We start from the raw sequence: 14,703 nt of genomic DNA on the forward strand, positions 1-14,703 counted from the left end.
AAAAGATGGGAATGCTACAGTCAGCAACCCCCCCCCCCCCCCCCATAAGGATAGTCACATTAATTTTTTTATTCTGTCTAAGCCAGATAATGTTCTGTTTGTAAATCTTTAGTCTTTGTTTATTCAAGGAGTAATTTAGGTCACAATTGACTGGTCCTTCCCTTCCCTCCCATACTTTCCCTGTCAGAGGGTACTCATCATTAGGTCTTAAGATTTGGTGGCAGATTCTCTCTTACTTCAGCTAAGTTCACCTTCCTCAGAAGTGTTTATCCTGCTTGATCTTCAAGGACTGTTTCAGCAGTAGAAGCCTTTCTTCCTCTTTAGATCTTGTTTATTTCTGAATTTCAGTGCTCCATGGTCTGTCTAATGCATTTAAGAACAGGATGTACATATAACCATTTTATTTTCCTGGTTAATAGGTTTTGTGCTCTTCCTGATATCTGCCTTGAGTGCCTTCCAGTCGCATAGCTAGGGTGGGGCAAAGGGAGCAGCTGCCCCACCTACAAAAGTGCTAGGGAGTGCAATCAGCAGATGCCAGTTGATTTTCAGTGCAGTGCATTACCAGCATTAATATGCTGGCATTGCACTTGTGGCCAGAACTGAAGTGCTTAGAGCTCCATGTGCAGCATAAACTGTAGCAGTTACTTGCTATGAATGTATCAAGCAGTCTGCTTCATTTTAAAAAGAACAAATAGCTTTTCTCTCCTCAACCTGGAGGGAGCAGATTATCTTTTTGTATGTATGTTTATATATCGAACTTTAGTGCTTAAGTGCTTTAGCACTCAGTGTGGCATAAACTAGCAACTATATTTTGCTTCTCCACTTAGAGTTGGGGGGGGTGATGCCATACTGTGAGGGATGGCACTAGGGGACCTTCATTCTACACAGTATATGACATATTTCTTGTGCTGCAGCTATTCCATTGAAATCTTTACTGACCAATAACTTTAGGTGTAGCTATCTGGTGTGTGGCTTCCAGAAACTTTGAGTTGAACTGCTGTCTGTTGTCTGTTGTAATCTGATCCCTTGTTAAACAGGTTCTCATTCATGAATTTCTCTAGTTCTCTCCATTTGTGTTCTCTCTCCCTCTTTCACTACAGTATACTTCCTTTGCTACTGGGCTTATGCAGTTCTCTATTTGAAACTTTCTAGGTTGAGGAGTGTTATCACTGTAGCATTTGTCCATATGAATGTAGGTTTTGCATCTATATCTCAAAATCCCCCTGCATAAAGGTGGGAATTCCACTGACCCTTCCAACTATCGACCCATTGCTATTCTATCCCCACTCTACAAACTGCTAGAAAAATTTATTCACACGCAACTTCTCAAACACCTCCTCAACCACAACTTACTTACCTCTACTCAGCACAGTTTTCGTCCCCATCATAGCACTACCACTGCACTCCTCTCCTTCACTCACAACATTGCTGAAGCCTTAGATAACAATAAACTCATTTCCTGCCTCATCCTTGACCTTTCCAAAGCTTTCAATAGTGTCTCTCACCCTATTCAACTAGCCAAACTTGCCAAACTTCACCCCCCCCCACACACACACAACTAGTTCTCTAGCTACTTATCTGGCAGAGAACAATCTGTGAAATGGCTCTCATCCTGCTCTCCCTTTCTTCCTATCTCCACTGGGGTACCCCAAGGCGCCATCTTAGGACCCCTACTATTTAACATCTTCACCAACAATCTGTAAAGAATCTTCCCTTATTCAGTATGCTGATGACTCCACAGATATCTATTTCTAACAACATCCCTGATCTACACACCCAAACCCAGCAAGCTCTACTAACCACTGAACAATGGCTTTCAGACAACCTACTCATTCTTAACCCCAAAAAAAACAAAACTCTTACTTTTTCTTCCCCGCTCTCTCTCACCACAAAACTTCCTTTGTCATAACATCTCTCAACAACACTGCAATCCTACCAGATAATCACACCAAACTACTAGGAGTCATCATTGATGATGAATTAAATTTAACCTTCACATACTTCAGTCTATAAAGAAAACCCACCAAAAACTAGGGCTACTATATCGCAACAAAAAATATCTCACCCTGACACCAGATTCAGCCTGGGAAAACCTCTCCTCCTCCTCACCCTCCTCTATGCAGCTCCAGTCCTAACCAACATACAGACCACCACTATGAATAAACTCCAACAAACCTACCGTAAAATTGCCAGATTCTTCACTAACTCCCCATATAACTCACATCACTGTACTACATTAGACTCCGTACACTGGCTTGAACTTCCACAACTATTTCCACTCTCTCAATTTCACATGCTTCACTCGATGCTCTATAAACTTTCACTCTGTCCATCTTTCTTCCCTTATCTTTCTGTACACTCCACCCCGGTCCCTTCATGCTTCAAATCAACAGCTACTTGATATCTACCAACCAAAAAAGTCTATAGGCAAACTACTCTACAAACACTCTATTGCCCATGCTTGGAACAAACTTCTCTTCAACATACGCTCCATCTCTCATACCTCTCATTTCAAAAACGAACTAAAACCCTATCTACTGAACTCCAGATCTTGCCCCTGCCACAACCCTACTTTACCCCCTTCACACCTTATTTCACAATTCTATCAAAAAAAAAACAAACAAAAAAAACACACAAAAAAAGGTATAGCCTAATATTTTTTGTATTTTTTTTGTATTGTCTACTTACGTGTATATGATACCTCTATAAATGTAACCTGAGTTTTATTACTATTCTCTATGAATGTAACCTGAGTTTTATTACTATTCTCTATGAATGTAACCTGAGTTTTATTACTATTCTGTATGAATGTAACCTGAGTTTTATTACTATTCTCTATGAATGTAACCTGAGTTTTATTACTATTCTCTATAAATGTAACCTGAGTTTTATTACTATTCTCTATGAATGTAACCTGAGTTTTATTACTATTCTCTATGAATGTAACCTGAGTTTTATTACTGTTCTCTATGAATGTAACCCGAGTTTTATTACGATTCTGTATGAATGTAACCTGAGTTTTATTACTATTCTCTATGAATGTAACCTGAGTTTTATTACTATTCTGTATGAATGTAACCTGAGTTTTATTACTATTCTCTATGAATGTAACCTGAGTTTTATTACTATTCTCTATGAATGCAACCTGAGTTTTACTATTCTCTATGAATGCAACCTGGGTTTTATTACTATTCTCTGTGAATGCAACCTGGGTTTTATTACTATTCTCTATGAATGCAACCTGAGTTTTATTACTATTCTCTATGAATGTAACCTGAGTTTTATTACTATTCTGTAAGAATGTAACCTGAGTTTTATTACTATTCTGTATGAATGTAACCTGAGTTTTATTACTATTCTCTATAAATGTAACCTGAGTTTTATTACTATTCTCTATGAATGTAACCTGAGTTTTATTACTATTCTCTATGAATGTAACCTGAGTTTTATTACTATTCTCTATGAATGTAACCTGAGTTTTATTACTATTCTCTATGAATGTAACCTGAGTTTTATTACTATTCTCTATGAATGTAACCTGAGTTTTATTACTATTCTCTATGAATGTAACCTGAGTTTTATTACTATTCTCTATGAATGTAACCCGAGTTTTATTACTATTCTGTATGAATGTAACCTGAGTTTTATTACTATTCTCTATGAATGTAACCTGAGTTTTATTACTATTCTCTATGAATGTAACCTGAGTTTTATTACTATTCTCTATGAATGTAACCTGAGTTTTATTACTATTCTCTATGAATGCAACCTGAGTTTTATTACTATTCTCTATGAATGCAACCTGAGTTTTACTATTCTCTATGAATGCAACCTGGGTTTTATTACTATTCTCTATGAATGCAACCTGGGTTTTATTACTATTCTCTATGAATGCAACCTGGGTTTTATTACTATTCTCTATGAATGCAACCTGAGTTTTATTACTATTCTCTATGAATGTAACCTGAGTTTTATTACTATTCTGTAAGAATGTAACCCGAGTTTTATTACTATTCTGTATGAATGTAACCTGAGTTTTATCACTATTCTCTATAAATGTAACCTGCGTTTTATTACTATTCTCTATGAATGTAACCTGCGTTTTATTACTATTCTCTATGAATGAAACCTGCGTTTTATTACTATTCTCTATGAATGTAACCTGAGCTTTATTACTATTCTCTATGACTGTAACCTGAGTTTTATTACTATTCTCTATGAATGTAACCTGAGTTTTATTACTATTCTCTATGAATGTAACCTGAGTTTTATTACTAATCTCTATGACTGTAACCCGAGTTTTATTACTAATCTCTATGAATGTAACCTGGGTTTTATTACTAATCTCTATGAATGTAACCTGGGTTTTATTACTATTCTCTATGAATGTAACCTGAGTTTTATTACTATTCTCTATGAATGTAACTTGAGTGTTATTACTATTCTCTATGAATGTAACCTGAGTGTTATTACTATTCTCTATGAATGTAACCTGAGTGTTATTACTATTCTCTATGAATGTAACCTGAGTGTTATTACTATTCTCTATGAATGTAACCTGAGTTTTATTACTATTCTCTATGAATGTAACCTGAGTTTTATTACTGTTCTCTATGAATGTAACCTGAGTTTTATTAGTATTCTCTATGAATGTAACCTGAGTTTTATTACTATTCTCTATGAATGTAACCTGAGTTTTATTACTATTCTCTATGAATATAACCTGAGTTTTATTACTATTCTCTATGAATGTAACCTGCGTTTTATTACTATTCTCTTTATCAAAATTGATTTTATGTATTTCTGGAGCTTTTCTCCTCGGGTCTCCACTGAAAATAGGCCAAAACCCAGTTGGACTAACCCAGTTAACAAATGTCAATAAATAAATAACTAAGCCTCTTCAGTACTCTTCAACCTTTTCTTATAATTTCCGTTCTCCTGTGATTAGGATGACTTTTCCCATGTTGACTGTTCTTCCACCAGGCTGTTGAATCGAGTTTAAGTTAAGTCTGTGCTGGTTTACCAAATTTCTCTTTGCTGAAGTTTTTCTGTCACTGGCCTTGCACTTTACATTGCATTTTGGCCTATTTTGTCTCGGTTACTGTCCCCCTAATGGATTGCTTTTAGCCAAATGCCTTAGTCATTTTCTGGTTAATTTTCAGATTCCTCATTGGTCTTGAGGACTACTGTTGCTGTCTTAATATATTTATTTACATTAGGCTGTAGGCAAATCCTGTTTGTCAGGTTACTGGAAGGCTTATTGACTGTCTTTATTTTTTTCCTCTGTTAACTTACTGAATATTTCTTCCTTCTGCTGGCTTTGTATTTGCTTTCCTTTAGGCTTATTTTTTTCCAAGACTCTGCAGCATACTGCTTGTAGACCTACTAGATAAATCAGGACAATATGGTATTGGTGATGTGAATGTGCATATCGGGGCAGACAGAAGAGGATATGAAAACTGCCTGGGTCCACATGGGTGGGGCAGCAAGAAAAAGGAGAGGTTATTCTAGACTTCTGTCAGACAAATGGCTTGATAATAGCCAACATATGTCTCAGAGAGCCAGTCACAAGATTATATACAAGAGTGGCCAACATGCAACTCAGGTTGACTTCATCCATAGAATCGGTGATTGCAAAGCCATTACCAGCAAAACAGTCAACCCACTCAAAAAACACTGGTTGCCTCATTCACCTGCAAGCAATGGTCAGAGAAGGCTGTAAGATCAAAGACACCAGACTGAAGACCTGAAAGTTGACTGGATAGGAAGAGGAGGAAGTAGGTGGAGTTGAAGAATGGCAGTAGCTCAAAACAGCATGTGTGAGGACTACAGAACAGATATGCACCTGAGCCAGGTATGAAAATAAGCCACATAAGGAAAGCTGGTATTGGAATGTAGAAGTCCAGAAAGTCATTCGAAGAAAAGAGGACTGCAAGAAAAAGTGGGAGATAGAAAAGATGGACTAAGCTAGGAAGGAATACTGGCTCACAAAGAAGTTAAGGGAAAAATAAAAACAGGGCATCTGAGACACTGCCATCTTCTGGAAAGTGACTCCGATAGCACAAAGAAACTATATCAGGCTGCAAGGCAAAGACAGAAAGGTAAAGATAATCGGAAACATTCATAAGGGATGCCAGCAACAACATGCTCACCAGTCCACAAGACATCAAAGGCAGATGGAAGGAGTATTTCCAGCAGCTTCTGAATGAAGAAAATGACATGGAAGCTTTACTGCCCCAGACACAGCCTATGATGGGAGAAGAGGAGGAACCCTCCCTAGAAGTATTAAGAATAGTAATAAGGAAAATTAAGTCAGGGAAAGCAGCAGGCTCGGATGAGGCCACAGCAGATATGATGGAGATGCTGGGTGAGATAGGGGAGAAATGGTTCCTGAGGGTACTCCTAGCAGTATAGAGAGAGGACATATCTCAGATGACTGGAGAATAGGCATACTCATGCCAGTGTAAAAGAACAAAGGAGAAATCTACAACTATGGGCAGTACAGAGGTATCAAACTCTTGTCACATTGCATGAAAGTTCCAGAGAGGATGACTGATAAACGAATATGCAGAGTAGTAGAAAGTAAGATGCGCGATGAGCAGTTTGGCTTCAGATTAGGAAGCAGCACAACTGACCCAATGTTTGCAGTGAGACAGATAGTTGAGAAGAAGCTGGAGATGAGGAAAGAGCTCAACTGGGGATTCCTAGACTTGGAGAAAGCATATGACAAGGTCCCAAGAAAGCTGATTTGGGCAGTACTGAGTTGGTACTAAATTCCATAAACATTGGTAGAATTTGTGCAGGCTATGTACAAGGATCCAATGACTCGAGTACGTGCAGTGCTCAGTCTCACAGAGGGGTGTGCACCAGGATTCAGCTGTGAGCCCACTACTGTTGGTACTGGTGATGGACTACATCAGCAAACAGGTCGGAGGGGACAGATCAACAAAATTGCTGTATGCAGACGATATGGAATTACAGGCAGACTCTGAGGAAGAACTTAAGCAAAGGGTAGGGGAGTGGATTACAAAACGGAAGGCACAAAGGATGTAACAAGTACAGATAAGACAGTGGTAATGGCAGCAAATTGGGGAATCAGAAGAAGCTGCAAATTAAGATAGACGGGGAGATAGTGGTGCAGGTTAATAGCTTCAAATACCTGGGAGGGGTGGTTGAGAAGGGAAGTCTAAATGAAGAGGTCAAAGATGGCTGGGGCCAATTGGCATAGACTGTCAGATGTAGTGCATGACAGAAAAATACCAAAGAAGCTGAAAAGTAAGTTGTACAAAACAGTGGTGTGACCAGTACTACTGTATGGTACAAAAACCTGGGCGGATGCGAAAATGAGAGATGATAGAAATCGTGCATTTGAAGGTGGAAGGATGCACACTATGGGACAGATGAGAAAATGAGGACATAAGAGCCAAAGTCAAAGTAGCTCCAATTGCAGAAAAGATCAAATAGAACAGAGTACAGTGGTTCAGGCACATGTGTAGGAAAGCAGAAGACAATCTGGTGAAGAATATTTGGGACAGACAGGAAGAAAGTAAGAGGAAGTGAGGGTGTCCAGCAAAGAGGTGGATGGATTGCGTGATAGAAGATCTATGACAGTCAGGTATGAGTGTCAAAAAAGGCAGGAATGTTGCATTGAATGGAGAGAGATGGTGACAACTAACACCCTGACCGCATGTAGAAAATGGGAAAAGGGGATGATGATGATGATGATGGTGATAATGATCTATTCCCATAATGGAAACTTGTAATTTAGTTATTTATTTCCATTATCTACTGGGAAAAGTTGCCCCTTTTCAGTGGAGTCTTAGGTAGAAAATCTCCAAACAATTAAACCAGTGTTACATATGTTACAAAACAGTGTATGAGCAATGTAACATTCAGATCCTTTAGTTGGTGAAGAGGTTGAGGCTGTGAGCTGTAGTTCCTGTGGTACAGGGTTTGATTCCATCAGTCCTTATTTGCTTACTCTGTGACCTCAAGCAAGTCAGAAGTGCTTGAGGCCAATAGGGAATTTGGGCTAGGCTCCCAGGACTGCAAGTCTAGTAACTATCTATGAACAACTGTGGACGGAATTAGCCATGTTTTGAATTTTAGAGGCATAAAATGAATTGTACATTGCAGTGTTATTGCAGTGACAGTAACATATAGTGTGTATAATACTAATACTTTCTAGGTACAGAGAAAAATAATGTGTAGCCCATGTATTTACACATCTGCTACTGTGCACATTAAACTATTTATGCATATAAAAATTACATGTATGCAGTTCACATGAATGTAGATGTGGAATAAGTAAGTATGAATGGTAATGCAGAACTCGGTGTAGTAAGACAAGGCAGAGGTGTAAATTTCTGATAAACCTTTCAATAATTTCTAAAGATCCTTTTATAAGGTAGATGGGAAGATAAGCACTTCAGATATGTGCAGGGCTTGTGTATTTGGTAGTATGTATGCTGTGTAAAAAATAGAAATAAGGGAAAATGTTAATGTAGTTATAGGAGGGCTTGCTTAGGATTATTGAGTGATAAAACATGTTGATAATGTTTGCTCTATATCTTTCCTCAAGGGAGATGGTAGTGATATGTAGCTTGAGCCAGATTAATGCAAGTTAAGTCACCTGTTAGGCAAGATCAGGTAGTTTTTGTGTAGATATTTAACTTTTGTTGAAAGTGACTTGTTTTACTTATTTTACTTTCATTTATAATCAGTGAGTAAAGTTTTATAATTTGGCTGTATGTACTATGCAAAGTGAGTCTCCAAAGTAATAATTTTGGGTAATGGGAGTTGGGATAGAGTTTGGTCTTGATCTTTGGATTCTGACCCTGCTTAGTACCCTCCTGTCTTGAGTATTCTCCCTTGTAGGTCATGTATTACCAGTTAAGATCTTCTGGAGAGGGTGTTTCAAGACTTTTGTAGGTCAGGTATTTGCAGTTCATGTTCTTCTGGAGGTAGTGTCTTTCAAGACAACTTTGCAGTGCGCCATTCAATTTTTTTATGCTAGCATAACCTGCTATAGGTAGATGGTCCATTTTCCTCTGACTTCACCTTCCATCCCCTACCTTTATTGTAGGAATTTGGAAGTTGTTCCTTAAAGATTTTGCTTTGTTCCGTAATTTCTTTTTTTTTTGTTGTGCTCATCCTTCTACGGGCTAACAAAGATCTTGAGAGAGGTCTTTTCTGTGCACAGTATTGTAGGAAAATGGAAGGAATTAAATGACCTAGAGGTTTTAGATGCCATATTAACCAGGGACCTAGAAGTAGAGGATGATGTGACCTAGTATTACATAAATATTATTACAGTAAGTGTGCTATATAACTTTTGTTTTATGTGTACTGATAGGTTATTGGTTGCCTCATGTACATAGCTAAGCTACTTTAAGTTTGCTACTAGACTAGCTGGAGATGCCATGGATAACACTGCTTTTATAAAGGGGCTGTGAACAGCTAATCCTGAAGTGTAGCAATGTGAGACCAGAATTCCTTTCACACGACCTTTGGAAAATATGTAATTAAGAGCCCAGATGTTATGAATATCCAAACATGATTCTCTAACTTAAAAATCCACTCTTGGGGTGAGTACATAACACAAATATGCTTTTTTCCTGCTTTTTATAACCAGAAAAATAAGGGGAACTGTTTCATATCTTTAGTGTACATAGATAACTTGGATACTAAGTTAAAAAGGGTTCAGCATATTTCAGGATAGAACCAATTAATTTTGTCATTCGTAATGAGCAAGAAAGGGTCCAGATGAAAACTACACATTGTATTTGTGGTTAGCTTATTTTTATTTATTTATTTTTTGTTACTGCAGGAATGGGGAAATGCAATTATCAAAATTAACTTGACTAGGACAGCTGCCAGTTCTTTTGCAAATTTCAGGAAAGAGCTTGCACAGGATTATGCAAGACTGCAACTTTGGCAGTGGTCGTTACAGAAGATTTTAATCTGGAATATATAGTGTCAATGCACTTACAGGAAATGGAGCCAATTTTGGAAGGGCATACAGTACTCTGCGTCATGACTGTCCACCATTCTCATTCCTTGTTCGGGATGGAGTACTGCTTGGGTTTTTGCTTAAGTGTTACACTTCTACAATAATCCTCCTCAAAGAAAGCACATTTTCTCCCCATTTCCACCTTCCTGTGACCTGCCCAGTGGCCCCTTTACCTCTTGGCGAGTTGTTTCTGTTGGAGATGAGAACCAGGCCTCCCTGGGCTAGGAGGGAAACATAAGACCCATTCATTCCTGGCCAGGAAGCCAAAGCAGCCCATTAGTTTCCTGCTATTGAGAGCAGGTCAATGGAGAGCAGATCAGCTTCATATCCCCTGGAGCAGGCTGCCCATCCCTATCACAGGTTACTTACAGACTCACAACTGCTACTTAGCTGGGAGGAGGTGGTTACATACATGCTTATTTACACACACCTCTTCCTTTACACACACCTCTTCCTTTCCCTGGCTGTGTGTGTGTGTGTGTGTGGGGGGGGGGGGGGCGCTCCAGTTTGACTTTGTAAGCTAACCTGTTCTTTGCAAGCAAGCAAACAATACATCCACTACTAGGTGTTACTAATGTTGTTTTCATATGATGAATGAGCTTATATTGGCCACTCAAGCTCATATATTCCCACCCAGTCCATTATATTCCTTTGCTGCTAGTCAAAGATGGGTGATCTGAGCTGGCAGTACTCTGTGCATTGTCCCTTTATGCCACAGAGCCAAAGAAAGAAGTGCAGTTGTGTAAGGTACTCAGTAGCAGAATATCATAGAAAGTGACAGAGCAATAGCAGAACTTTCGAAGAAGTATGGATACTGTACCCCACAGTGTGTGTTCCTTTCTGTATTGCTTAAAATATATATATATATATATATATATATATATATATATATTTACTGAGTTTTTGGGAGCCTTACTGGTGTATGACTGCCAGTTGTGAGAGTCTGAATCACTGACAGATGGTTTCATTGCTTATTGACATTTGCCTTTCCTTACACTTCTGTGTCCACGGAGCTATTGCATGTAAAGATAAGGGATGTATGGGTGTGGTCCCTCATGAGGTGGTGCAGGGGGGCTTACCCTCCCTTCAAAGAAAAAAAAATATTTTTCTTTCCTTCTCTGTCACGGAAAGTGGTTCGTTGAGTCAACATAAGTATATGCTTTTATATTGTTGACGGTAATAAGTAGTGTCTGGCAGGAAGAACTAAAGATGACTAGAAGTGGTAACACTATTATATAGGGATATGCCAACTAAAGTTAGATATATACTAGCATGAGAGAGACCACTTTTTCCCCCCTTCTGCTTCATTCTTTTCAGTTACCCAGTGGACCCCATCTTTCACCAGCTCTACCAGCCTATCCTACTGCCCCCCAGTTATATCCATTCTAAGGCTGGGGCCGTCGTGGAACCTAAGGATAGCCTAGAGACTTGTAGCAATTACTCCTTCCACTGGGGGATGTTTCATTTATGATCTACCCCTTGGCAATCCAACCTCGTCTGCATTTCATATGGCTACTGTCGGAACCATGTGTCAACTCTTAAAAGAATGACCCCCCCCCCCCCCGGGATGGGCTTAATCATCAATCCCTACCAGCACCTTGGACTCCCTGATTGAAGTCAGTTTGCCTGGGCCACGGTACTGGTAAGAGAGAAAGATAACCATTTAATGCCTGGTTGATGCATGTGCATCTAGTAAAAAAAGCAGACCAGAATTTTGCCTGATGCCAGTGAATTTGTCCAAGTACAGTAAACTTTCAGTTAACTGGAACTCAAGCAACGGGCAAAAAAAAACAATGAAATACAGTGCCATTTTCATATGTTGCACTTTATTCCCCCGCAGAAACATACCTTACGTTTTTAGAGTTTGAGTTTTAAAAAGGAAGATGGAAATAAATTCCCTCTCCCCAACCTGAGAACAAGTCAAACCAAACAAATAGTATAGGGTACAGTATTAGGCAGGCCTATTTTAATGACTCTTGATCAACCAGAAACTACAGTTATCTGGCATCTACCAATCCCCATGGGTGCCTGTTAACAGAGTTTACTATATAACACTGCTGCAGGTCATTACTTCATTTTGCTCTTATGAATACCGTTAACTGTAGTTTTTATTTCCTCAAACTCTTTGACATAAGCTATGGTTTTGACAGAAACAGCTGAGTAAAAGTAGTCACCCATCACAAAACTGAAGTATCAGCTGTGTTTTCTTGCTTTCTAGATTTCTGTTTGAAGTAGTATGTAGAAGCTGTTGCCTTCTTTTTGAGGAATTCTAATTTATTTGATGGATAGATTTAAATGTTCATTACCTGGTGCACATTGCTGTAGCATTTATTGACTTTTTAGATATCTTCCTGTACTTTGGTTTAATTATGCAACAGAAAGAGTAATTTTAATTCTACAGAAAGTAATTGATGAACAGCTGGAGAAATAAATCCTTGTAAACCTGTTTTGAAATTGTACTCTGAAAAGTTTGAGGCTACTGATTGCTATCGGTGTGGAGTGCCAGTGCAGGCATTAAAATTATTAGTTTTCCTGTTTTGCAGAACATGCAGTTTCATCATCTGCTCTAAAGCAGCAGTTATTCTCAGTATCTAAAGAAGTGATAGAGATGGCCAACCAAGTGCCTGATACTACTGGAGAAGCAAGTGATTGTATACAGAGGTTGGTTATGATTGCTTCTTAACCTGTTGTCACTTAATCCAGATATTATGCTTTTCTTAATTTTTTTTATGATCCATACACTTAACCAAGAGTTCAGTAGCATGGTTTATGTGATATGTTTTCATAATGAAATCTTATTAGTTATTTTTTCTAAGTGTCGCACAAGTTGCAGAAAGACTAAAAATGTGTATCATCAACAATGTTTACAAAAAAAGTTTTCAATACATAAAACTGGAAAACGGTTTTAAGGTGAATATTAAAGAACATTTACATTTAAACATAATCAGAATCGGGTTAAGGGAATACTTTTAGTTTATGTTGATCATAATTTCCTTCCACCTGAAAATGGGTGTAGGATTTGGCTTTAAATACTTGAAGTGCTCATGTAATGAAATTGTGCTCTTGAGCTTTAGTCCACCCTTGCTGTCAGAAGTCATGAGAAGATCATAGTTTCATAAGTAATTAATATGCATGCAGTCCTGGAGATCATTAAAGGACCCAGCCCAAATTTGAAGATCACACAGTAGCCAGTTGAAGGTGGAAACATTCAAATCCTGCACCCTTGGAAGAGAAAGCAGCTCATTAACAAGTCATAGCTTTAGTCTGTGCTAACTGCTACACAAAAAGGTACAACAAAGGTTTGATCTTCATCTTAGTGAAGAAAGTAACAGTTGCATTTTTTTAATTTATTTTTATTTTAGTTTATACATTTATTAACTAGGTAAGCCCTATGGACACAAGTGTCTGTCTTCAGTAGCATTGCCACTTATTTGCTTTTTCCGGACTATCCAGAAGTCTGTGTCCGGAAGTTCAGAAAACACTGCACAACCTCCTGTATTCTGTTTCAGAAAAATAATCTGAGTTTGTTAAATCAGTGGATTTATTATGCTTTTTTACAGGAAAGCATGGTAAGTCAGCAGAAGAAAGTATCACAAATGGAAAAGAGGGTGTTTCTCCTTATGGACTTAAATCCATTAACTTAATTACTTAGAATGCATAGTGGTGGCATTGTCACCTCACAGCAAGAGGTTCTTGTCCTCCCTGTGTTCGTGTGGGTTTCCTCCGGGTGCTCCGGTTTCCTCCCACGTTACAAAGACATGCATCTCGAGCGTTTCTTGCCAGGTCTTTGCTGAAAAATGGCTTCTTTCCAAGTCAGACTTTCCCAGAAGACAAATGTTAAATAAATAAAAAATGAATAAAATGTGACTTGGCTATGATGTCATGAAATGGGAAGAGAGATGGCAGGAGATGGGCAGGGTTATGGGAGGTGCAAGGGTTGTGGCCTTGGTCCGGTTTTAGTCGCAACGAAAGGTGGCAACCCTAGTCTTCATGGGCAGCCTAAGAACACTGTCTAGTTGCATGACTTACTTAGACTCACACAGCAGGCAAATGGAGGTGTAAAGAATCAAACCTTGTACCCTTTACTATAGGAATTGGTTAATTAACAGTTGAGTGCCTTAATCCTCTGTATTAACTGCTAGACAAAGTCTTGAGTACCTGTTGTGCTCAGATAAACAACTGCCTTTTTGTAGGTGACCACATGCATAATTTCACACAGCAAAAGGGAATTCTAATACTTTATCAGTGATGCACTTAAATGTATTTTAATAACTTCTATCCTTTTTATAACATGTGCTTAGAGTGAAAGGTGCTGATTCTTTGAAGACCATTCTGCACACAGATACCGTTGGTAGAAATGTAAGATTCCAACTCACACACACACACACACACACACACACACACACACACACACACACACACACACAACACTATACCTGGGGATAAGTGTTCCACCTCTCATATCAGTGATAAGATGTTGAGCAGGAGTAGTATGTGTGCTTTCCATGCAAGAAAGGGATAGAGTAGGTCCTAAAAGTCGTCAATAAATGCAGAGCTAAACCAAACAAAACAGCATTACAAGTAAAAGTGTAGTCTGTATTCAGCCACTGTCTTGAAAACAGATTGGTTTAAAGCTTCATGTGGACTTTGGGGGATTCTTAACATTTTAAAGAATAACATGAGTTTTCTTT

At 38.5% G+C, this 14,703-nt stretch overlaps 1 protein-coding gene across 1 annotated transcript in view; it reads left to right on the plus strand.

The window, feature by feature from the left end:
* The window catches only part of WRN (WRN RecQ like helicase), a 2,579,924-nt gene that overhangs the window by 193,514 nt on the left and 2,371,707 nt on the right, over nt 1–14,703 (plus strand). The window contains 1 exon segment of the mRNA XM_044059154.1: nt 12,556–12,673. Within this exon segment, the coding sequence (XP_043915089.1) occupies nt 12,556–12,673 (118 nt within the window).

This window comes from Protopterus annectens, chromosome 17.part0, assembly GCF_019279795.1.
Source record: "Protopterus annectens isolate FY-2018-M chromosome 17.part0, PAN1.0, whole genome shotgun sequence".
Classification (NCBI taxonomy): Eukaryota; Metazoa; Chordata; order Ceratodontiformes; family Protopteridae; genus Protopterus; species Protopterus annectens.